This window comes from Opisthocomus hoazin, chromosome 8 (genome assembly GCF_030867145.1).
Source record: "Opisthocomus hoazin isolate bOpiHoa1 chromosome 8, bOpiHoa1.hap1, whole genome shotgun sequence".
Classification (NCBI taxonomy): Eukaryota; Metazoa; Chordata; class Aves; order Opisthocomiformes; family Opisthocomidae; genus Opisthocomus; species Opisthocomus hoazin.
In genome coordinates, this window is record NC_134421.1 from 13,232,552 (window position 1) to 13,255,524 (window position 22,973).

Here is a 22,973-nt window from a genome sequence, read left to right on the forward strand (position 1 = left end):
CTTTGTGCAGAACGTGTCTCTCTTTCCTGGTGACAGCGAGCGAGCAGGCAGGCAGAGGGCTCTGTTCCTGCCTGGAGAGGTGCATGGATGCTCGGGCTCGTCGCTGTGTGCGTTGCAAAATCGGCTCCCGGTATTTGCTCACATCCGTGGATAAGCGGGTTGCTTGGTAATGGGCGCCTGAACATCTCACAGCTGGATCGAGCCCGTAATCTGCTCGTCAGAGCTCATATGGTGGTGGTTTTTTTTCTCTTACTATTAGGTTCTGCTTGCTAATGAGGGGCTGAAATCTTCTGCTAATTGTCTGCTTCGTATTGCTTTGCTATAAAATGCTGAGATGTAATTGGCAGGGCTGCAGGTATTTTTCAGTGCTTTGTTTTCAGCATTAATGCTTAAAGGGCATATTTAAACTTAGAGGTAAGACTACCTCTTGCAGTAAAATTGTATTTTTCATGCTAATGTCGATTCAAATTAGTTGTAAATGTCAGCCTAGATAATTTGACTTTTTTGTGTATGAGATGTGACCTTTTTGTTTTCTAATGAAGTCTTAAAGTATTTATTGCCAGGATATGTTTTTAGTGTCTGTTTAGCCTTATTATTATGTACATGTATAAAAGCATGATCTAGGGCTGTTCTGGAGTCAAGAATATATTTGGTTTTGATTTTCATATGAAAAGGCATTCTGAATCTGCCAAAGTAGAAATTACTCACTGCTATTGCTTCACAAATTTGTACGTATAAAACCCAATTTTCAGCAGTTTGCCTCTTCATACAGCAGTAGGTGCATTCTTTCCTGCAACAGAAAGCAGAGGGACGATCTACATGATTAGCTGGGACGACTTGCGTCGGAGCAGCTGCCTTCTGTTGACTCTGGCCTTGACATGCTCTTTTACCAGAGAGTATAATACTTTACTTCGGATCTGCACAGGCTTTTTGTAGTCACAGCTATTCAATGCTTAATTGAAGAAGTATATTTGATTTCAAAAGTGAAATCTTGAGCATTTCAGATTTCAAATCTTGGCTGTAATTGCTTCCCTTTGGTGTGACCATCTTGGCCCGCGTTTCCAGAAGTGCAGCGTTCTGCGTCCCTACTGAAATGTCAGGAGTTACCAGTTCTACACACTTTCTGAAGACCTAGCACGGGGTTTTGAAAAGGCACAGTCAATTCAATACCTGTTCCAGTAATTAGGTAGGACTGCAAGTAGGGCAGTAATGTTTCTACTCTATCTTAAAAATTAAGGTAGATATGGTTAAATATTTATGGGTTAAAAAAGCCATGATATACCATTCCTAAAGTTATATTTTGTCAGTGTGTGTGTGTACATATATATATATAAAGATACCATCAACTGCTAGACAATTTTCCACGAGTTTCAAGATCATTTGAAGTTGGGGCAAGTTGTATTATGCTGCAGAAGAATTTATTAATTATGACGAACAAATCAGCACTTAGTTTGAAGTTGCCATCAAGAAATATTTTCGTCGTGTATAGGAGTGGTTGCTGTTGTCCTGCTCGTCTTGCAAGGGAGAACGAGCCTGAAGAGCGCAGCCTGGGGTTAATCGGGGGGGGAATGAAAAGAGAAGTAATTCCTGTTTTGTATTTTAGAGAGACCGGACTTTGCGGTGTGCCCTTATCTGACTGCAAGGGCCCGCTTCACCCACTGATGCCCCGAAATGACAATCTGACTCTACTGTGCTGGCAGAGGTCTGCAAATGAGTGTCCGTGTACTTTGGGGTTTGTTTTCAGGTCTGTGCCTACTGCCAGTGTAGTGTAGCGGGTTCTTTGTGTAGCTGCGAATCAGGCCCCGGCTGCCTGTAATCCTGAGATCAAAGGAAGGACTGAGCTTTTTCTGAAGAATAATATGAAGCATCAGGATGTTAATTTGAAACCTGTCAGCTTGTAATTTTTTATTTATATTCAGAGCAGACCCTCAGCACTTCTCATTTTCCACTAAGCCGAGCGCCAACCTTTCGTGCCTCCCTGTTAGGGAGGGAAGGTTTCCAACTATCAACTCCTCAGCAAGCATCAATTCCAGAAATGCAAACACTGGGAGGGGGGGAAAAATGCAACAGCTTTGCAGGGGATGGCTTTTCAAATAAGCTGTGTGACGGATGACAGCTTGAGGATTTAAATGCAGTTAGCTTGATGTATTTTGTGACGTTTATAGGAATGGCTTAATAAGTAGAACCTTGAAACTGATTCCATTTCTAGGCTTTTCTTAGCAGTCTTCTTCAGCCCCTAAAATATAGAGTCCTGAACCCAGAAGTTCCCATGGTCCCATATGATACTGCTTCATTCCACAATGTTGATTCACGACCTGTCATTGCAAACGCGTAAAGCAAAATCAGCTTCCATGCTGGAAAACCAGACATACGGGGAGAGGGAAAGAGGAGGAGATTGGCAGGATCTCAAAGGCTATGAAGTTCAGGATGAGTTCAGATAACAAGCAAGTGTTCAGTTTCTTATCTGAACTACAGCATGGAGGTCTCCCAGCAGATTCGTCTGACACTTCCCAGCACAATCACGTACTCCAGCAGTGAGGTTCCCAATATGTGGCTTTGTGTAAATCATCTCTGCTTTCTTCCCGCCTTTCATTCCAATAGTCCCTCTCTTTCTCCCCTCTTGTGATCTTTTCTGAAAAATCCACCGCCTGAATTTCATGCAGTATTTTCATCTCCGGAGAGAGGAGCTGCTCTTCCTCTGGCTAGAGGAGTGAGGAAAGCTGAGATCAGGCAGGGGCTGCCTGTCTCCTTCCTCATCTCCCTTCATTTTACAGCAGCAGACATGCCAGGAAGTTTCTTCCCTTTCCTCAGCCTTGAGGGATGAGCAGGGTTATACAGGTTCACCTTCCCCCAGGGGTGGAAGCTTTAGATAGAGCAGTTGTCACCACCTTTTGTGAGGAGGTGAGTTTCACAGGTGGGTTGACTGCTGGATGCAGAACAGCTAGCTGCGATGGAAGCCCAGCTTGTGTCCAAATTATTCTTTGTGATAGTGGGAGACCAGACTTAAATAAAGCCTGGCCTGTACCGCGGACCTGTTGGGCCACCTGAGGCAGCTGGATCTAGTCAGTAGAAAAGTGGGTGCAAAGTAGCTCCCTGCTGGCATAAAACTGATGAAGGTGGGTACTCTGCTCCCTGCTCTAGACCTTTTATAAATGAAGGCATCAGGGATGAAGGTAATTTGTTGTTGCCAAAAAGGGGCACAGTTAAAAACTGTGTTGACCTGCCCTTCTGCCGCGGTAAGATAGCGTCACTTCTCAGTCCGCACGGGGTCTGGCTGGCTGCAAACAGATGCCTGGTTTTGGCTGCTCCTCGTCGTCACAGCTGCGAGCGGTACCTTTCCCCTTGCTCCACCTAAAGACAAGGAGCTCTCTGCACATCTTTCCTTCTCCGTTCCATGGAACGTTTGTTTAAAACAAAAAACCCCCAATGTGTTAGACACGTGGTGGGGAGGATTGCTAATGGATGACTACATCTGGGGACTGGAGGCTGACGGCACAGAAACAGAGCAAGGGAGGAGCATCCTGTATTGCTCAGCACATAGGCTGCTGTGCTTTTTATTAGGGTCAGTGGCTTTGATTCTAGTTGCAATATATTGTGTCAATCCTGGAGGATGTAAAGATTCTGGAACAAACTGACCTGAGAGAGGTAGTAATGTGACGCAGGGGACTGTTACTTGGTCACTTCTGCACCTGGCTGGATAAAGGGCTATTTTCTAGCCAGTCAGAGATTAAAAGAAGGGTGTAGTCTAGGGCGTGAATGTGTGTGTGCGGGTTCATTCCGATATCCAGAACCAGCAAAAATTGAAGAAAAATCCACAGTCTCGGAGATGTGAGTGCAATTCCCCTCTACAAAGGGCAATTCCCATCTGTTATCTGAAGTATTTTCTTCTACCCTCAGCATTGCCTCAGACCTCTTTGATACCATGTAATCCCCTGTCTGGTTACTCTGGGAAAGCTGCTTTTTCTGTGTGTTTCTGGGCCTGGCAAGCAGTCCCCTTGCCCCTCTGTGCTCTGCTGAAGAGAATCAGGTGGGAAGAGTCTTCGCTTCCAGTGATGCAGGAGGAGGCATTCCAGGAGATCCCAGCTTGCACTGTCCAAGGGTGGGGTTCTGGCTTCTGAACCCCTGAACATCCCAGCGAACATCTGGCCCCCAGCTTGGCTGGGGAAGGAGTGACCTGTGGGGCTGCTGACCTAGCCCATGTCAAGGGACCTTTCTGGCTTCTGAGTGAAGAGGAATGCTGAACATGTCCCCACGGCACCAAGATCCTCCAGAAGTGTTGCCCATGAGGCTGGGCTTTTCTCTGCAGCCATAAGGGTGCCTGGAAGCCCTCTCATGCTCATTAGTACCCTGTCCCCTTGCACAAAAGGCTGCGAAGCTCCTGGCTGGGATTTGGAGGAGGGCAGTTTAGTCACCTTGAGGAGTGGTTTCGTCTTATCCATAGATGAAAAAGCTCGTGCCTTTCTTTTGTACAGTGGAGAAGTGAGATTGCTCCCTGTGGCATTCATTACTGTCCACCACGGCCACACACTGGAGGCAGGTGCCACACTGTAGCAGGAGAAGCCCAGGACAATTCTGTAAAGAGGTCTGAAGTCCTTTTTGGCAGCTGTACCCAAAGAGCAGCGATGGGAAATGGCATTTTGCTGTCGGGCTTATCACAGGTGGAGTCCCACATGGGTCTGTCATCTTCTTACCCTGTCCCATATTGACATATGAACTGTGGAGAGCCCTCGGGCTCTCGTAGCACCGGGGTGCCTGTGAGAAGCATCGCAGTCCCTGGTTTGCAGTCCCCAGTTGTTGGGGGGACGCTGGAGGGCAGAGCTAGGGCAGCGGGGTTTGCCCATTGACCCCGCCGGTGCAGCCAGAGCCCCCCTTATGTCCCAGTCTAGTTGAGTTGAAGGTGGTGGCATCGCTGCTGGTGAGAGCAGAAGCTGATACGACAGGTCTTGTGCCTATAGGCAGATGGAGAGCCGTGATAACTTGATCCTCTCCAACTGCTTGCTCGTACACTTCAGCACAATTTCTGAGTTACGGCTGAGTTCCCTGTGGGTGCTGGGCTCACGTATAGTGAACGCAGCAAATATCCCTTTTCTTCTCTGACTGGCTGTGAGTCTGGGTCCTGTCTCTGCTCCTGACCACAGGCCTGCACATTTTTCTTCTCTCTTCCTGGGATGCAGAGGTGAAATTGGTATCTATAAGTGCTGGCCTTGAAGAGGCACCCATGAGAGGTGTGCATCAGTGCCAACCCATCACCCAAGAACTTAAGTGAGTACTTTGCCTGTGTTTTCGGGAAGAAAATCCTGGGGGAAAAGGAAAAATAAATAAGACTAACAAGGTTATGAAAATGGAAAAACAATAATCAAAAGGAGAGCAAATTATGCAGCTTAATGCACTCAAATTGGGGTGACCAGATGACCTCTGTCCCAGCGATGAGACAGACCTGCCTCACGAAATCAGAGGGTCAGAGAGAAATATTTTTAACAAAGCCCAGAGTGATGCCCTAACTCTAAGGATTAATAATGGCAGTGCCCAGCATTTGAAAAGGATGAAAAACGATCAGAGGAAAATTCCAGGCTGTTAGTGCAAGGCCTTCGAATGTTTTTTCAAGCAAAGACTGATTAAAGACATGTTGTTGAGGGAAAAATGGGATAAAACGTGACACAGATTTTCTAAAGATAGATCTTGCCAGACTAATCTAATAACTTTTTGATAAGATAACTGGTTTTCTACCCCAAGGAAATTCAGTAGGTTTCATCTATTTGGACTTGAGTGAACGATTCGATGCAGTCCATGCAGGGTGCTGTTAGTTAAGATGGAGATGATGGGGATTAGTAAAGGAATTGGAAAGTGAGCAGGGGCTGCCTTCAGGAGTGGTGGCAAGGGCTGGGCTGGCCACGGTGGGGTTACAAGCAGAGATCTTCCACTCTCCCTCTTAAAAACTGTTTTTTTTTAATTTTCAGAAAGGGCTTGGGCACAAATCTTAGCAGTGTGCTCATGAAGTTAAAATTTGCTGATGCCACGATGTTGAGAGGCATTGTCCTGACAGAGGATGTTTGGGAAATAATCCAGGAAAAAATGGATGACCTTGAGGGCTGGGACAAAAGAAATGGGATGAAATGCAGTTTTCCACAAATGGAAGGCAAACACATGGGGATTAATAAAAAAAAAAAAAAATACTGCAGTGTATATGTAACACATAAACTATATATGCAGTATAATTTATAGTATATTGGGAGCTGAGTATTGGAAAGGGGGTGGTAAAGACTGTGGTGCAGTGTTTAATCTCAGAATGATTGCGAACCACAAATTTTCCTTAGCCATGAAAAAATGAAATGCATTTTGAAGATACATCGAAAGGGGTATTCCCAGCAGAAGCAGGAAAATATTGGTGCCTCTGTATGTGGAAGTTTTAGGAAGTGATGTGGAATTGCAAATCCTGTGTCCGGGTCAAGAAAATATTCACGTTGGAGCAGATACAGAGAAACAGGCTGGGGTGACTGGGGTTTTGGCAAAATGTTGTCATGGAGGAAGACTAGAAGAAAGGGGCTCCTTCAGCTGAGCCAAGTCGGTTCTGAGGGAACATGTGGCTCGTCTCTAGAAATACACCAGAAGTAAAGACTGCTGAAGGAAAAATGCACTCTATTTAAAGGGCAGTGTGGACACAAGAATGTGTGAATGTTAAGAGGTCAGGAGTAAGTTCAGACTGAAAGTGTAGACGGATCCAGGCCTTTCTGTGGCAAGGAATGGTGTTTATTAACCCTCCAGTCCCACGTGCTCCCACAGCTGCTGCCCCGTCACAGCCTCACCCGGGGCTCTGAGTTGCATTACAGCTCTGATCCAGAAGGACTCCAGGCAAGTGCAGTGTCTGAGTGCCTTTGAAAACCTGTCTGTAATTGAAAATCAGTCCTAATTTCCAATTAGTCTTGGCCTGAGAACACCTAAGTCTGCCTTTCTGTCTGGGACCATCCTTCCTAATGAAGTCTCTCTAGGAAAATAGGATTATCGACCTCAAGAGTGAAGCTTATTTAACATGGGAGCATCCTTGGCTCATTCTAGAGGGTTTTTTTAAAACTGTGGAAAGGGAAAAATACAGCAACATAAAGGGAAGATGTGCTGTTTTGTTTTTTCCGAGCAGTCTATACCATTTGCCTTGTCGTCTTAATACTACACCACACATAAGCAGTTCTAACTTGAAAGTGAAAGAGGAAGGGTTGTATTTAATGTTTTATTTATGGAAATCCTGTGCATGTACTAGAGCATGAAAATATAAATAGACTTTAATAAACAGAGATTTGAAGGCAGAAAAGTATTTCCAGTGCTCTTTGCTCTCCCTTAAAATGCGCACTGGCTAAGGGGCGAAGTTTCTGGAGGGGGGAGAGAGTAGAAAATTGCTAAGAAATTCTGCTACTTCATTAGATACAGCCACATTTCAGTAGGGATGGTTGGCGTTTGCCTAGCTCCTTGAAGGTCCTTGTTCTTCCCACAAATTTTCATTATTCCGTATACACCAGCCATGGCTACTGCCATAATTAGACACAAAAATGACAAATCAGTGAGCGGTAGCAAACAAGCTACTTGACAAAACCCAGCAGTCCCTTGGGGCAGATGGTGCCAGTGGATGAAGGAGATTTTATTACTTAAAAGGTAGAGTATGGGTTTCCTGAGGTGAATCTCAACCTCTCCTGCCAACTGGCTGTTCGAACACGACCGTAATAAAACAATTATTGAAGGGAAGGACCTTGCCCTTATGTTCTCCTTCACTTCAGGACAGAACACACTTATACTTTCGCAGGCTTTAGGATACAGCCTTCTCGGGTTTTTTTCCATTGCAAGCTCATCAGTGTTTCTTATGCTCTGTCTCTATACACATTCCTGAATACAGTGATCAAGATACAGATAACATATTGGCTTCCGCTCATTAGTGAAGACTAGTGCTGTCTGTTCATATGAAAGGTGAATCTGTACCCAGATTTTCCTATGATGTGTTGGCCTTGTTCAAAATCTGAACTCAGATGGTTCCTGGCCAATATACATGGTACTGTTATATTAAGAGTGTTCTGAAATATAGATTTGGGTCTTGATTTGATGGTCACATCACTTTTTTAATATATTTTCCATTATCTGAAACCAATTTATTGTCAGGCCTTTGATGAGAATAAGAGGTTGGCTAATAAATATCCACAGTATTTTTGTTTTCTTGTCTTAATTTGGCTCCTGATTAGAGTAAATGGAGATATTTTATATGTGTTAAAAAGTAGTGCTCTTCGTCACACTGACCAACATGTTTGTGTGTAAGTTTCCCTCTCTCCAAAACTGAAAATGCAAATAATTGTCTCAGTATTTATATTGCAGCCCTATTAATATCAGCATTATAGTCCATTTTAAAGCACCACATTGGAAAAAAGAGTGCTCACAAATTTAAATCAAATTGTCTGCTGGTCCTGCTATTGCTGTTTGTGTCTGTTGTCTCACTGAAGAGCCCCAGGCGAGGAACAGGACCCTTTTGTGCTACAGGCTGTGCATACCCAGATCAAGACTGTGATCCCTGACCCCAAGATATTCAGCATTGCAAATGCATGTATATTGCTGGCTAAAATATGACTCCTTCCAGACTTCCAACCAGCTGAATTATAATTTCTGACTCGAGACCTCATTCATTTTTAGGACGGAGACAGACTGAATAAACTGCATGGAGCTAAAAAGATGGATTTAATTAATAGATTATCATTCTTTTAATTGAAAGGGCTGGCAGTTGAGTCCCAGGTGGACAAACAAGGTTTTGGTGCTTGGCTATCGAGATGATGATCTATTCCATTCAGTGGAGGGAAGCGTTTGTCCTGCTGCTCGTAGTCATCGTAGTCTGCGCTCCATTTATTTTAAATCAACTATTAGTGTGCTATACCAGCATGTGGAACTTACAACATGATTAAGATATTCTTACTTTTTTTTGGTAACATTAACAGAGCATTGCTGCTTTTTTTAAAATTGTCTACTACTGACTGCAGCAATAATCCCATCCCAAAGAACAAATAATTAAAAAGCTATGTAATAAGAGAGCTACCGTGTCTACCAGTTACGATGGAAACACTTTGCCTTTGAATCATCCGTTTTCCCAAATGTATTCAATCTATGAGTAATTTATTAAAGATCTGCACAGGCCCTATCTTAGCCACTCTGAGTAAAAATGAGAAAGAAAAAAAAACCCCTGCATTTAAACTGTTGCTGTAGAAGTGCTGCGTTACATTTTGATAATGTGAGTTTGGGAAAAGATAAAAATTATTTGCTGTACTGCTAGGACCCGTTATAAATGAAGAAGATTATCTTTGACACCTTTCAGAGTCTGAGTATTTTGGGGTACGATAGAGTGTCATGGTCACCATGCAGCGTTTGACAGTGACCATTTGCAAATAATTAATGTTACCATGGCATCCCCCATCTAAATCCACTGTAAAGTTAATTATGTGCAGTGGTAACACTGTAATGATCTTGAAGATAACTGCTGTAGAAGCAGTATCTGTGAGGAATTGAAAGAAGACTTGGAGAAAATTGTATTGCATTGTAAGTTAAAAAATGTGGTCACAGCTTTGCTACAAATATAAAATCAAGATTATTTCACCTGTTTCTAATTTTTCTTTTACTTACAAAGGCAATTGTTTGTGTGATTCAAGGTAGGAAGGGACCAGTTAGGGAGTTTACAGGCTGTGCGACTGAGCGCCTGAATTAGGGGGTTGGATTTGCTGTTGAGCACGAGGACTATGATCAGTGTATGTTATTAATTCAAGCATATGACGTGTCAGTTCTGGGAGCGGGAGCATGTGTACAGCGGTGGTAGTGCCGACAAGCCTGCCCAGCCTCACGGGTCGCTAAATAGGGGAATAAAGAAGGGACTCAGTCTCTTGAGAGAGGCTATCAACCTTGAAGAATGCTGGCCAGTCCTACCTTTGTCACTATATCACCCCTGGGGACCTCAAAGTTCACCTGACCCAGCCAGTATCCAGGGCAGTGATGTCCTGCTGTCCTGAGACTGGCCCTAGGGAGAAGACCATTGGCCCCCCATGGTCATCCTCTCCTCCTGTCAGCCTTCCCTGCCCCTTCCGTGAAAAAAGCGCCTTTTCTGCAGGGTGAGGTCTTGGAGAAAGGATGACCTGCATGAGCGCTGGCAGCCGGCAGAATCTGGCAACAGACCAAGGTGGCCTTGGAGGGGACGTCCCATCGTCGGGCCGGTGTCAGCCTCCTGTGCGACTGGAAAGCTCACAAAGACTTTCTGGCAAAAGGGCCGTGAACTGACTGTGCAGCTGGGGAGGTTTCCAGCTCTGTTTGCGCTTACGCTGGCCTCCCTTGCTTTGCAGGCGCAGTTTCACAACTCTAAAAAGTGACCCTGTACATTTACCTGACTTAACTGTTCCTCGTCAACCTTATTTTTCAAGCTTCTTCCCATCCCTTTCCCACCTCTTCATAGCTTGCCAGTGTGTTTGTTGCAGTGCACCATTAAGAAGTCTTGAGTGCCTGGATGCCTCCTCCCCTCCTCCTTTTTTATCTTGCATCCTTTAATGTTTGTGATTCTGGATGGTCTCTGTGATGGAGCAGCATCCCTTTATACAGTGTAATATGGAGCAGAGACCCTCCGCTTCTGTTGGATTCAGCATTATGCAGTTTGTGGTATGAAAGAGGACTTGGGAGCAGATGCAGTGCTGTGTTGGCTTAGGGTTGAATTTTGATGGATTTGGCGTGGGTTTTTTTATTTTTCAGTTTTCATTTTGAAATGCGACTGCTTGGTCTATCTGCTGTACCGTCTTCCCAGTTGGCGTTCTCCTGTGGTAAAAGCGGTGCTGTGTTCTCCTATTCTGTACTTCTAGTTCCTGATCATTTTTGATCTGTCTCTTCACTGCTTTTTATCTGTACGTGTTAAATCTCTTTTTCCTTAACTCGTTCATCTCTCTGGCTTTTTGAGATGTTGTTTCTCCTCTGAAGCGTCCCCCATTCCTTTCCCTTGCGTCATGCTCTTGTTTTATTAAACTCCCCAGTTTGATCATTATCCGTTTTATTAGTCAACATATGACAACCGTGACACCAGCAATAATCTATGTCAGATTTTGCCTTATAGTTTCCTTCGCTATGTCCCATAAATCGGGGCTCTTACTCATTCACGGTGGGTCTTTTTTAGGATATAAAAAGGCAATGGGCACCTGGTAATGACACGAAGCTGTGATTTCTTGCTTTGTGGTACTTGATCTAGATCGCATTTCGTCAGTGCCACCCCACGGCTGTGCAGCTCAGGCACTCCTCTGCATCCGTGTTATTCTTGCAGCGTTTGTACAGCTGCAGCACCCTGGAGCCCTTGGACCAAGACCCTTTTCCCCCCAGCTGATACAGGAGTACTAATTTGCTCCTACCCAATATCAGCAGTAACTAGTGAGTCCCCTTCCTTGGCTGTAAGCAGGTGCTTTTAGGGGACCAGAGCAAACTCATGGAGGAGTTACTTATGGAGAATTAAGTAATTTCTGAGCCTGTGCCAGAGTAGAGATCTGGGCAGCCCGTACAGGATAGGTGAGACAGGTCCTTCTTACTCCTTTCCTGGTATGGGTGTGCAACCCAGGTCAAAATCTGGCTTTTTTTAAAGAGATCATCGACTACTGTTTTGCGTGCACCAAGCCAGACTGACGTCAGTGAAGCTCTGCCTGTTTCTGCCAGCACTGAGTTTGACCCATTTTATTCAGAGTCTACGTTATAGACCTCAGTACAAATGATGAAGCAGTGGCTCAACACAGGCAGTGATTCATAGTGACAGACACCTCTGCAGTCCTCGGAGGCTGTCTGGATCTTTCCATAGCTGCACTTTGCCGAGGAACCACCTCATTTTCAGCCCAGAGTCATCGGGCAATGGCCATCTGCAGCTGGGAGGCTCAGGCTCTCTCTCCGTGCACCAGAACCCCCAGCATCTAACTTCTGAGCATGCTTTATCTGTGCCCTACGTTAAAGGAGGGCACAGATGATCTATAGCATCTCATGCTGCGGGGGTAACAAGTACCAAATGTTGCTGTAGCTCTTGTGTCAGAAATGTGCCATACAGTGTGAGTGTGTTAAAGCTGCCATTGCTCCCGTCGATCTTGGTGTCGTTGAGCTCAGCTCTGCATTTCTGTGCTGGTTTTGCTTTTTCCTTCAACTCGCTCAGAAAATAATGCAGAAAACTCAGCCTTGCTGTGTGTTGCTTTCTTCATCTCTGTTGTAGGCATATTACTGGTGCAGAGTCTGTTATTGCTGTTCCGGTGTATTTATTGTGACCGAGTGTTGTGCATTAATCTTGCAGTATACTGTTGTGATGAAGCGTCATCCTTGTTCCCCTGAGTAACGATACTCCAAGCATACCCTGTTTGCATTCTTAGGACATCAGCTTTTTAGTAGTCAAAACCCAAACTCAGCTTGTAGAATGAAGAGGAACAAAGTTATCTGTTGTCTGCCTGGCTGGTTGTGGCCTGGCACAGCAGGGAGCAAGCTTGAGCTTGAGCTTGAGCTCAGATGCCAGATGCTGCGAAGTCCTGCAGAAGCTTTGATCAAAATACTGTGTATTTTCCATCTCACTTTCCTTCCTCTGCTGAAAGCGGAAGAATGGTAGCTATTACTACATGCCACTGCTTCTACATAAACACCGTATTAGTTGCATATTGCTGTTAAATATTAAGCAGTGTTATATATTTTATAAAGCTCTGATAAAGCACTTTGAAGAAGAAATTTAAATGATAATGATGTGATGTTTACGTTTTTCTTCTGATTTGCTGCATTTTTAAAATATGAAATAGAAACCAAATTTTTGATGTGTGTTTGACTTTTTCACTTTTGATCTTTTGTTTTTCATTCCTAAGTAGCCCCTTGTTTTCTGACCTAGCATTTTTGGAGAATGAAAGTGATGTTTTTGCAAACAGTTCTTTATCCAAGTTCACACCAAAAGCACTGTGGATTTGGACTCCACCCTCTGCCCCAGACACTCCTCAGCATGAAAGAAAAGCAAATCTGTCTTTTAATAAGATGAAACCAAGTTGGATAAACATCAGATTGGAATTGCCTGGCTCTCTCTGGAGCTGTAGATTCACATCTTGGCTAAATAACTCCTAGCCCTTCTTCCGTTTGAAATGGATATCTTGAGCAGTTCACAGTTTGGGGATCTTTTGAATAAGACCTTAAAAGAATCCCATCCTGTCTGTTATGCTCAGCCAGAAAGGATTTGTGGTGTTTTGCTATGAGTACCTGGCAAGGTTGCCTTCTCCTCCCTGACAGCATGGTGCCTTGCTTATCTGCAGGTGGCCCTGCTGGAGCAGGAGGGTTGGGCCAAATGACCTTCAGAGGTCTCTTCCGACCTTAGTCAGTCTGTGACTAGCGCTTTCTGCTCCAGAAAGGCTTCCCTGTTACTGGGACTGAGCTGGTGAGATCCTTGAAGGCGTTTGGAGCGATATTATTTTCTCTTTGTTGCATTGTCAATGATCATACATCCTTTTGATGTAAATTCAAAGCTTACTGAAGCCACTGAAACTTTTCAGAGAGCGGGGGGACTGGATCACCTTGCCATGCAGAGAGACAACTTCGGGTGAGAATGTATTATGTATTGCTTAAACAGGGAAACAAAATCAAGTGAAAGCCATGCTTTTTTGCCCAATTTTTTTATAAATTGTATAACTTGCCCCATGAAAGATAGACCAAGGGCAATCTCCATTAGCTTGCATTAGCATTTCCCATTCAGCACTTCCCTTGAAACATACAGGTCAAAGGAGAATGAGTTTGTGCATGACCTACATCCTTCAAAGACAGGGCAAAGTATTATTTTCCTAGGGACAGCGAGGTCTGTCCTCTGATTGTCCTCTGAGAGAATTTATTTCTCACATCCACAGAATCGACGACTGTTTTTGTGCATCTCGGAAACTGGATGCAGTTGCCACTGAAGCGAAGTTCAAGCAGGACCTGGGTTTCCGGATGCTCAACTGTGGCCGAACGGATCTGGTTAAACAAGCCATATCCTTGCTGGGGCCAGATGGGATTAACAGCATGAGTGAACAGGTAACAAGATAGAAATGTAAAGAAGCAACTGTGAAATGTGAGAGTTTTGCCTGCTTATCACAGAAAATAAGCCCCAGCTTTCAGCTAAACGTAGAGAGGACCTTAATGCTTTCCCTGCGTTGCTTTGCATTCAGTTAAAGCACCAACAGGTCAACATCTACATTGTTTGGTCTTTTCAAGGTGCATTGATTTGTTGGTACTGAGGTAACTCGGCATGAGGGTAAATGCGTACACTTAAGTCTTCTTAACAGTGAACTGAGTCGGCTGAAGCCAGAAGGGAGATCCCAAGAGCGCTTAGTGTTGATCTGACTACTTAAAACTGCTTGAATGCCATGGACAGTGATGTGGGACAAGGCTTTGTGAGGTGAACATCCTTCTGCTGAACCCTGCCCTGGGATCTGCAACGCATGTCACGTGCACCACCAAACCCCAGCTGGAAACAGTTCATCGCTGGCTGTCTTTAAATGAGTTAAGCCCAGTCTGAACTGACCTTCCAGACGTGAAAGTCTCTCTGCAAATGTTGCCGATCCATGAGTCATTGTGGCCAACATCCACCAGCTCCACGAGGCTGGTGGTTGTGTCCGGGGATGAACCTGCCTCCTTGGCTGCCTGCTGGCAGCAGTCTGCTGGACTGTGATGCTCACCGAGGTGGTTCCCCCTTCCCAGAGGGAAACGATGGCCACGGATATTACAGTTTCATTCTGAAATGGGGTTCCCTGAATTTTCTGGTGCCCCTGATGAAAGTGTCACTGCGTGTTCCCAGAGCGGTGACATCCCCTTAGACAGGAGGCAGGTGGCTGCCACCCCTGGGGTGGTTGCTTGAGACAGGAGCTGGGTTGTAAGTGGCTTTAGGTCCTCTGAGATGAAAGCTGTTCTGGGTTGCTGTTCAGCAGCTTCAGTCTGAGTCAATATTGTTGATTTGTTTGAGAAGAGCTTCAGAAGAGAGCAGTACTACTCCCCAAAAAATTGTATGAGCGAGCTCATTCCAAGGTTCATACATGATACTTCTAAAAATTATTGTTATTTTAAGTTAGTCTGAACCTGGAAACTTTTCACAGCGTATTTCCTCTGTCCTCCAGGCTGAAACCTGGGAACATTCTGGCTTGATTCATCAAAGTACCTAATCGTATGCTTAACTCTGAACACATGCTTACATCCTATCTGAGGGAAAGCTAAGCCTGTGCTTAAATGCTTTGCTGGAGCAAACATCCCACATGTGCAGGATCCCACATCTTGCAGGACCGAGCCCTAAGCGATACAAGGCTGAAAGAAAAAGAGCCATTTTTTATTTTGCTAAAAGCCAAATGCCCTTTGCGTTGATTGTACGTGTTGTTACCATGTTCCTCCGTGTGTATGTGTCGAACACTAATGATGGGCTCATTAAAAATCCATTCCTCCCACATGCAAAGAGAGGGGGCTGAGCGATGCGCAAGGCTGGGGGACTGGCAGAGGCAAAAGCAGCAGGGACAGCAGTGCAAAGGCAGGGGAGGTTAGAAACCTCATTAACTCTTTAAAGCCCAGCTACTGCAGCATGACATTCTGGGCCCCTTATAGTCATTGGTAAGTCCTTCCTCAGCTTCAGCAGGGCCAAAATACCCTGTGTGGCCCCCAGGCAGATCTTTGCTGTGCATGTTGCTGCGGGGTTCTTCGCCGTGGCTGCCCACGTGCTGCATCTTGCAGTGGGGAGCCCCAGCATGGGCTTTTCAAATTCTTCAGATCCAATCAGACCCCTTGTGCTAAACACTTAGTTTGATCATCGAATGGCATCACTTACAGAAATTGAATTAAAAGTTGAAGGAACATGTATTTAATTTTAAGTTGCCATCCCATCCCCTTGTTTTAAGGCTCAAACACAATTATTTGTAATTCTTATGGTCCTGTTTGTTTCTATGGTGTTTATTGACTGCCAAAGGAAATGTTTTGCCACTGACTGTAGCTGAAGTAGTTTCAAATTCTCTTTGCAAGTAACTTCAAGTCACCCAAGAACTCTCCTTGCCTGGAGTGAGCTTTTTTTTTCTTACTATTGGCATGAAGCCCCGAATGCCTACTCCCTTACACTCTCCCCATAAGTACACTGCGGATTTGATCCTGTGTAATGCTCAACATGTTTCACGGGGGCTCTAAGTACCGAGCAGGGACAAACTTTAATTTACTTTTTCTCTACAGGGGCAGCCCTTCCATACATAACCACCTACTACCTTTGCCCTACATGCAAACAGTGAAAATGGGGTATTTCAGCAAAAGTAGTGGTGCTGGGCTCTTGCTAGGAAGAGCGATGTCATGGCTCTGTGTCCGGCCATGCTGGGCACCTCCAGTTTCTCTGAAAATAATTTCACTTCGCAGCAGCACTCAGGTTAAACAGCAAACGGGCTGTTGTCTGACAGCAAATTTACTAGGGGACCTCAAGGTAGGCTATAAACATGCATCAGAGGTAGCTGCATGCTGCAGTGGATTTACTGCAAAACAACTGGTGGCGGTTGATCAACATATCCTACTGTATTTAGTAAACAGCTTTTTCTGTTATAATTTATGGTAGATTTAATGGTGATTGACCGCAGCAGGTATTTCAGATTAATACAGGTTGCATTGTGGTGGTTCTGTTATGAAGGGTCACTTAATCTGCTTTGCCTCCAAACAGGGCCATGTTTTCCTAGAGCCAGCAACTTGCAACAGTGCTGCCTGGCATTTCATTTAAAATTAAGTCCTTGTTTGCTAGGGCATGCAATACAAAGCCTTTACATTTCTAGGTCCTCGTGGTATCGACGTTGAAAAAGCTGTGCCCAAATCTAACTTGTCTTAAGAGAAGCTTGGGATGTTTTTAAAGGCTCTTTTTGAAATTAAAAAAGTTAGATTTTATGAAACTGTGATCATAGAAAACTGACTAGAATTACTGTCTTTTTAAAATATCAGTGGAAATATGGTTGCTTTGATAAAAACTTTTCCCTGCTGGGCCCCGAAGACAAAGGCGCTTAGTTTAGTATGTGAACATGGAGGTGAGGCTGACCAGCCTAGTTTCACTCACCATGCTGAGGATGTTGAGGATAACATGAACACAACACAGTCAACCCAAGTGACAACAAAAATGGAGATTTTACAAAAACGGTTGGCTTTTGGTAGTCTGAGGGGCATGTCTGTAACAGAGGTAACGGCTTTCGTTAAATACATGCTGTTAGTCTTGATGATATATACTTAAATAATTGTTTAAGAAAAAAATCAAAGAGAGTTCTGTGTTAAATTTGTCAATTCCTTTGTTTTTTAACTCCAAAAAATGACTAGGGCATGACTCCACTGATGTATGCTTGTGTCAGGGGTGATGAGGCTATGGTGCAGATGCTGCTAGATGCTGGAGCAGATCTGAATGCTGAGGTGAGGACTTTTTGTTGGTTGTATCTTTGTTCCGTTATTTGTTTACATCTCACACTACCCCCTGAAACTGTAGCAGAGGGAAAATGCCAAGAATTGAAAATAAATTTGTCTTATCCTGGACGGCACCACTTGAAATGAATAGTGGAATCAAACTGCATTAGGTTGACATTGGGATTCACGGCACAGCAGGGGCGAAGTCATCGGACTTACTCCACAGGTAATATTAATTTAGTTGTGTTTGCACACTGCAAATGGGTACAGGCATTAGCACTAGCACAGAGCACAGCTCTAATGATATTGGAAGGACTCCCTGAATCTCAGCTGAGTTAAAATGAAGAGGGTAAAAGAAATACCCATCTGATAACCTGCCAAAGCTCGAGCAGTTCTATGCATTGGGGTGTTCCAGCTAAGCTTCCCCAGCACACAAGTGCAATGTAGGTTCCACTGTTTTGTTTTACAAAGTGCCTTGGGCTAAAAATTGTTGGATGAGGAGCTTGAAGCTTCCAGAATATAAACGCCTCTTTGATGAGTGCACATCACAAATGTACACAATCTGTCCACTGAGCAGAGTGTGGTCCGACTCTGTGCAATGCAGGTATGTACGTTTTTAAAGAGCCGTTTGAAAAACCATGGAAGAATTATTTGTTAATGATTCCAGTTTCAATTTGTTGAGGTCATGAGTAAATTAAGCTGTCTGCTTCACTTATCTGTGTTCCATCTGTTCTGTTTGGACTTGAGCGAGCTGATAAATTGTAGTCACTGCTTTCAGCCAGACGTTTTGCACTTCTAAAAAATCTAATTTAAAAGTAGAAATGGATGTCACCTGTAAGAGACTGATGGTCGTTGCTATCTGATTGCTGTTTGGTGGCTTATGTGAAATCAGCTGATGATTTCCATTACCCAAATTCAAGTATGCTACCCTCAAGAGCTGGCAATAATTGAATGCTCGAACACCTGTTAGCCCTCTTGATAGGCACACGAAAGACTGGATGGTCATGGAGGCTGATGTCTCCTTTAACCCTGCCTGTGGCTCAGAGGTGAGATGGCATTGTTTGGTTCCTAGGACAATCTTTCATTAGGAGCAGTCCTCCCAATTGCTCCAGTAATCTTCCAGACTTGAACCAAATGCGAATTTAAACAGTTTTGTCTTCCTGAAACTGCTGACATCTGAGAGAACAGCTCCAGTGAGGAATGTGAACCTCCCCACGATTCATTTCTGTAGAGTGTTTGCTCTAAAATCAAATGAAAACACTTTGGGACAAGAACTGTGAATAATTATGGTGTGCAATTATAAGATGATTTGTGCACACCACAACCAACTGTGCAAATTGGGCAATTACGGCAAAAAAAAGGCAAATCAACCATGAACAAAAATAAATACTCTGTCAGGTGCCTGCATCATTTTCCCCCTTTCACTTTGCAAATCAGTTATATATATATGTTTCCAAAAGTAGCCTCAAATGCTTGCTGCCTCCCTTTCTGATTGCCCATCTTTAGCGAAAGTGGACTCATTTCCCGAAGTGCTCAGAAGCTGCAGTTCGCTCTGGAGTCAGTAGCACTTGTAGCTGCTCCGCAAATCTCAACTGAGGCCTGAAAGCTCAGTCAGCTGCGGGTCTTTTGCAGACACCATGTCAACTGGAAAGTCGTCTAACAAAAAAACCCAAGGAGCAAAGGAGTTAAAATGACTTCATTATCTTTGCTGCTTGCCGTGGGCTGCCCCAAACAGCAGTGGGAATCCGTGCTTGAGGAGAAGCTGGATGCATTCACTGAACCGTGACCCTGCCCATCCTTGCCCTCCGCTGCTCTTCCTCCCCAGCCTAAATCCCGAGGCTCAGGCTGCTCAATCCTCTTCCTCCCGAGCAAACCCAGACCCAAAGAAGCCCTACGCCTGTGCTCAGACACTGGCACCCTTCTCCCATTGGCACTCTGAGCTCTCTTTTTGGCAAATCTGGGCAGTGACAGCCAGGTGCTGGTGCAGATCTGCTCCTCTGGCAAGCTGCGGGGTCTGCATGGGCTCTGCAGATTTTGCCCTCATCCCTGTCCTTGGGACTGAGGGGCTGGTCGTGTGCTTCTAGCAAGACACTGCATGTGCCGCTTGAAATGTGAGCTGCTAATGCAACCAAGCGTTTAATAACTGGCCCTGCTCCCCTAAATGGGCAAAAGTACTTCAGACAAGGTAGCAAAAGCATAGCTGGCTGATGAGACAGAGCGATGGTGCATCTTTTACTCTGATTTTAGCCCTCCTCTGAAGATCAATAATAAGATTTTGAATTTTAGTGTCACACTCCATCTGAGTGTGCAGTCTCGGATTGCAAACGTTCATTAGATTCTACCATCTCTGTGAACCTCATCAATATTAATACCCCCATCTTTAAGACGGGGAAACTGAAGCAAAGAGTGGTTATTCATCTTCCCCAATGTCTACATTAGAGGCACCGGGCACTAAGGCGTAGAAAATGGAAGGAGCAATGTGAAAAATACCATTTTGTTTTCTAAGGATATAGCTTGCATCTGTTTTAACTGCCACCACCCTGCTCTTTTAACTGAACTCTGTCAGGAGACAGCGGTAAAAAGGAGTTTTCTTAAAACAGCTGTGAAATGCCGCTCTGCCCCATCGCTTCTCAGCTGTCTTTCCTCCTCCTGTGGGAGAGGAGCAGCCTGACAGCACATCTGTGAACTCTGGCGTAGGCCTTGTGATGGGTCTTTCATGATGGCAGTGACCAAAGTCTTACTGATTTATGTGGAAAGGATTTCTGTGGCCCTAGAGCAATCTCAAGACCTGGGACTGTTGATACACCACCTGGAGAAGTCAGTGGGAGCCGGTCCTTAGCTGTAAGAGTCCTGATCCGTCCCTGCTTCCCCAGTGTGTGCTGCTGTAACCAGCTGTGGTTGTTCTGACCTTGTGCAAAAGTATCTGGTGGCCAGTGGTTTAGATGGAGCTACAGTAGTTGGTAAAGAGACTTCATTTGGTATGAGCTCTATTCAAGCTGTCAAATCAGCATGAGCAGTTTCAATATTGAGAAAATTTTTGCAGGAAAAAAATTAAGCCAATCATTTTATAAAGCACCTTTCTCAGGTTTTCTATTTCACTTACTCCCTCACATGCCTGGCTTTCAGGCAGGTTGAATTTTATTACGTGTAGCTCTTTAAAAAAAATAACTTTAATTTGTTTGTAGGTTGTCAGTACTGCTCATAAATACCCATCCGTCCACCCCGAGACCCGCCATTGGACAGCTCTGACATTTGCTGTGTTGCATGGACATATTCCCGTAGTTCAGGTATTATTGTATTTCCCTACCTGCATCTCATTCTTTTGTTTCTCCTCTTCAGTTCTGATTACGTCCATCTCAAACCAGTATCCTCTTGTCATACTCATATTGGTTACCTCTGCTTCTTCTAGAGTGTACTGATATATAATAGACCTATTATATAGCAAATACAGTGTCCAAACCTTAACCAATATGAGGTTTAAATAGGACAATTTTAAAGCAAAGTTGCACCAAAGAAAGTCTGACAACTCCTTGTGCTCCTTCCTGACCACTTGTTTTATATGTCTGTTTATTCATCTATTGCACTTTCTTACACTATAATATTCTAGCAAACACAAAACCGCTGCCTTGGTGGGGGAGAGGTGGACAACAGCCCCTGTGCTGCTCCGGAGGGGCAGAAGCACTCGTTCCCCTTACCCCAGCGAGGCGCCGAGTGGGATATGCTGGTTCTGTGCTTTGGCATCTCCGAAGTTGAGAAGCTGTGTCTGTGGCACACTTCATGAAGCGCCAAAACTGTGAAGGCCTCGAGACAGAAATGGCCGAGAGGGGGCTGGAGCACAGGCTCCATCCTGCTCTCCTTGGCCACTTTTGTTTTCGGCGTTGTTGTTATTTACGTGGAAGTGTCCCCCAGTGGAGATCACGGCTTTTGGACTGAGATTGGTTCTTAAGAATTGCCTTTCTTTTGGCCATGTGTTTATAGAACAGACAGAGGCGATTGAAATCTGATCCATTCTAGGATGGTGCTGGGCTTCTAGAAGACCATAAAGGAAGGATGCTTGTCGGGCTAATTTTCAGTACTTCCATCTTCAGTGCATTACTTCCTAACACTGGCCTTACCCCCATTTCCCATTCGGAAACACTGGGCTACACTTTTTTGGCTCTGAAGTTGGACACTAGTGCTCCTGGTGTCTGGCAGCATAAAATGAGCGAAAAAAGGAATGATTTTGCCTCTGTGAAATAATGGAGAGAATTTGCATGTCACTTGTTTCCATTGTATCTGGTTTGCAGATAACAAGAAGCATTAGACTCTCATTCGTCACTGTTCATGAACTCTGAAGGCTGTGATACCCCCAGTTGCTCTAAACGGTGAATTTTCTTTCTAGCTGTTGCTGGATGCTGGAGCAAAGGTAGAAGGTTCTTTGGAGCATGGAGAGGAAAATTACTCTGAAACTCCTTTACAGTTGGCAGCAGCTGCTGGTAAGGGCTTTCTCCTCCCACTGTAATAAGTTCTTCAGTCTGGATCTGTGGTTTAGGTGAGCAAATACTGGATTTTAAAGGAAGTAAAAATGCATCTCTTGACTTGCAGGAAATTTTGAACTGGTCAGTTTGCTGTTGGAGCGAGGAGCTGACCCCATGATAGGAACAATGTACAGGAATGGCATTTCCATGACTCCACAAGGTGACATGAACTCTTTCAGTCAGGCTGCGGCACATGGACACAGGTAGAGTGGGAACAAGTCTAGTGGCATCCTTCAAGTGCTTTTTTTTTTTGCCTGGGCGTCCGGTTTGAGCAGATGGGTGAAAGTTCTGCATGAACAATCGAAATGCCACCAACTGAGCAAAGATGTAAAGCTCTTTGCTAGCATGTGAATTTAACCAGTTGGTGGTACAAGCTGCTTTTCGATAGCTGATGGAGAAAAAAGAAAGGGGGGGGACGCTCCTTGTGGTGTGTTGCAATGCAGTGGTTGTTAAATGGTAGCTGATGTGACGGCAGAAAGGAATGCCGACAACATTCCTTCTGAACTTCTTGTTGCCGTATTTCTCAGGTTTGGGGCGGATTGTGTCTGTACTGCTGCAGCCTTAGTTGTCGTTCAACAGAGTTTCTGCATCTGTGTTTACCGTAAAGTCCTGTGTGCCTTAATATTGTATGTATGCTGCAAATTAAAAAAAAAAAAAAAAGTAATGAAATGAGCACCTGGCATGCATGATCTTGCAACGCTCAGGAGCTGACTGTGGCGTGATGGATTAGTATTATGATCTTCACGTTCCTACTTTTCTGATTGTAGCCATCCAGAGGAACATAGATACAGGTTAGAGACAGTACCTACCGTCTGTTTGCTTAGAGACGAGCTGCCAGTCTAACAACACGCTAACGGCATGTCAGGGCAGGTTCGCACAACGTGGCCCACTTGGAGCCTGCGAGGGCTCCCTGGGACAGAGAGGACACGTTGGTTACTGGAGTCTCATGTGCACTGCTCCGGCCTTGCTGCCGGCCAGCATGAGTGGGGGCTGCGTGCCCGAGGAGGACCCGGGGCTCTCCATGGCTTGGCTGCTGGCCATGCCTGTCACCGGTCA

The 22,973-nt window shown here is 44.8% G+C and overlaps 1 protein-coding gene across 1 annotated transcript in view; it reads left to right on the forward strand.

Annotated features, from left to right (window-relative positions):
• ABTB3 (ankyrin repeat and BTB domain containing 3) overlaps positions 1-22,973 on the forward strand; it is a 181,457-nt gene that overhangs the window by 130,705 nt on the left and 27,779 nt on the right. Inside the window, 6 exon segments of the mRNA XM_075428358.1 lie at positions 13,878-14,043; positions 17,320-17,409; positions 20,586-20,687; positions 21,782-21,875; positions 21,985-22,120; positions 22,685-22,708. Coding sequence (XP_075284473.1) covers positions 13,878-14,043; positions 17,320-17,409; positions 20,586-20,687; positions 21,782-21,875; positions 21,985-22,120; positions 22,685-22,708 — 612 coding nt within the window.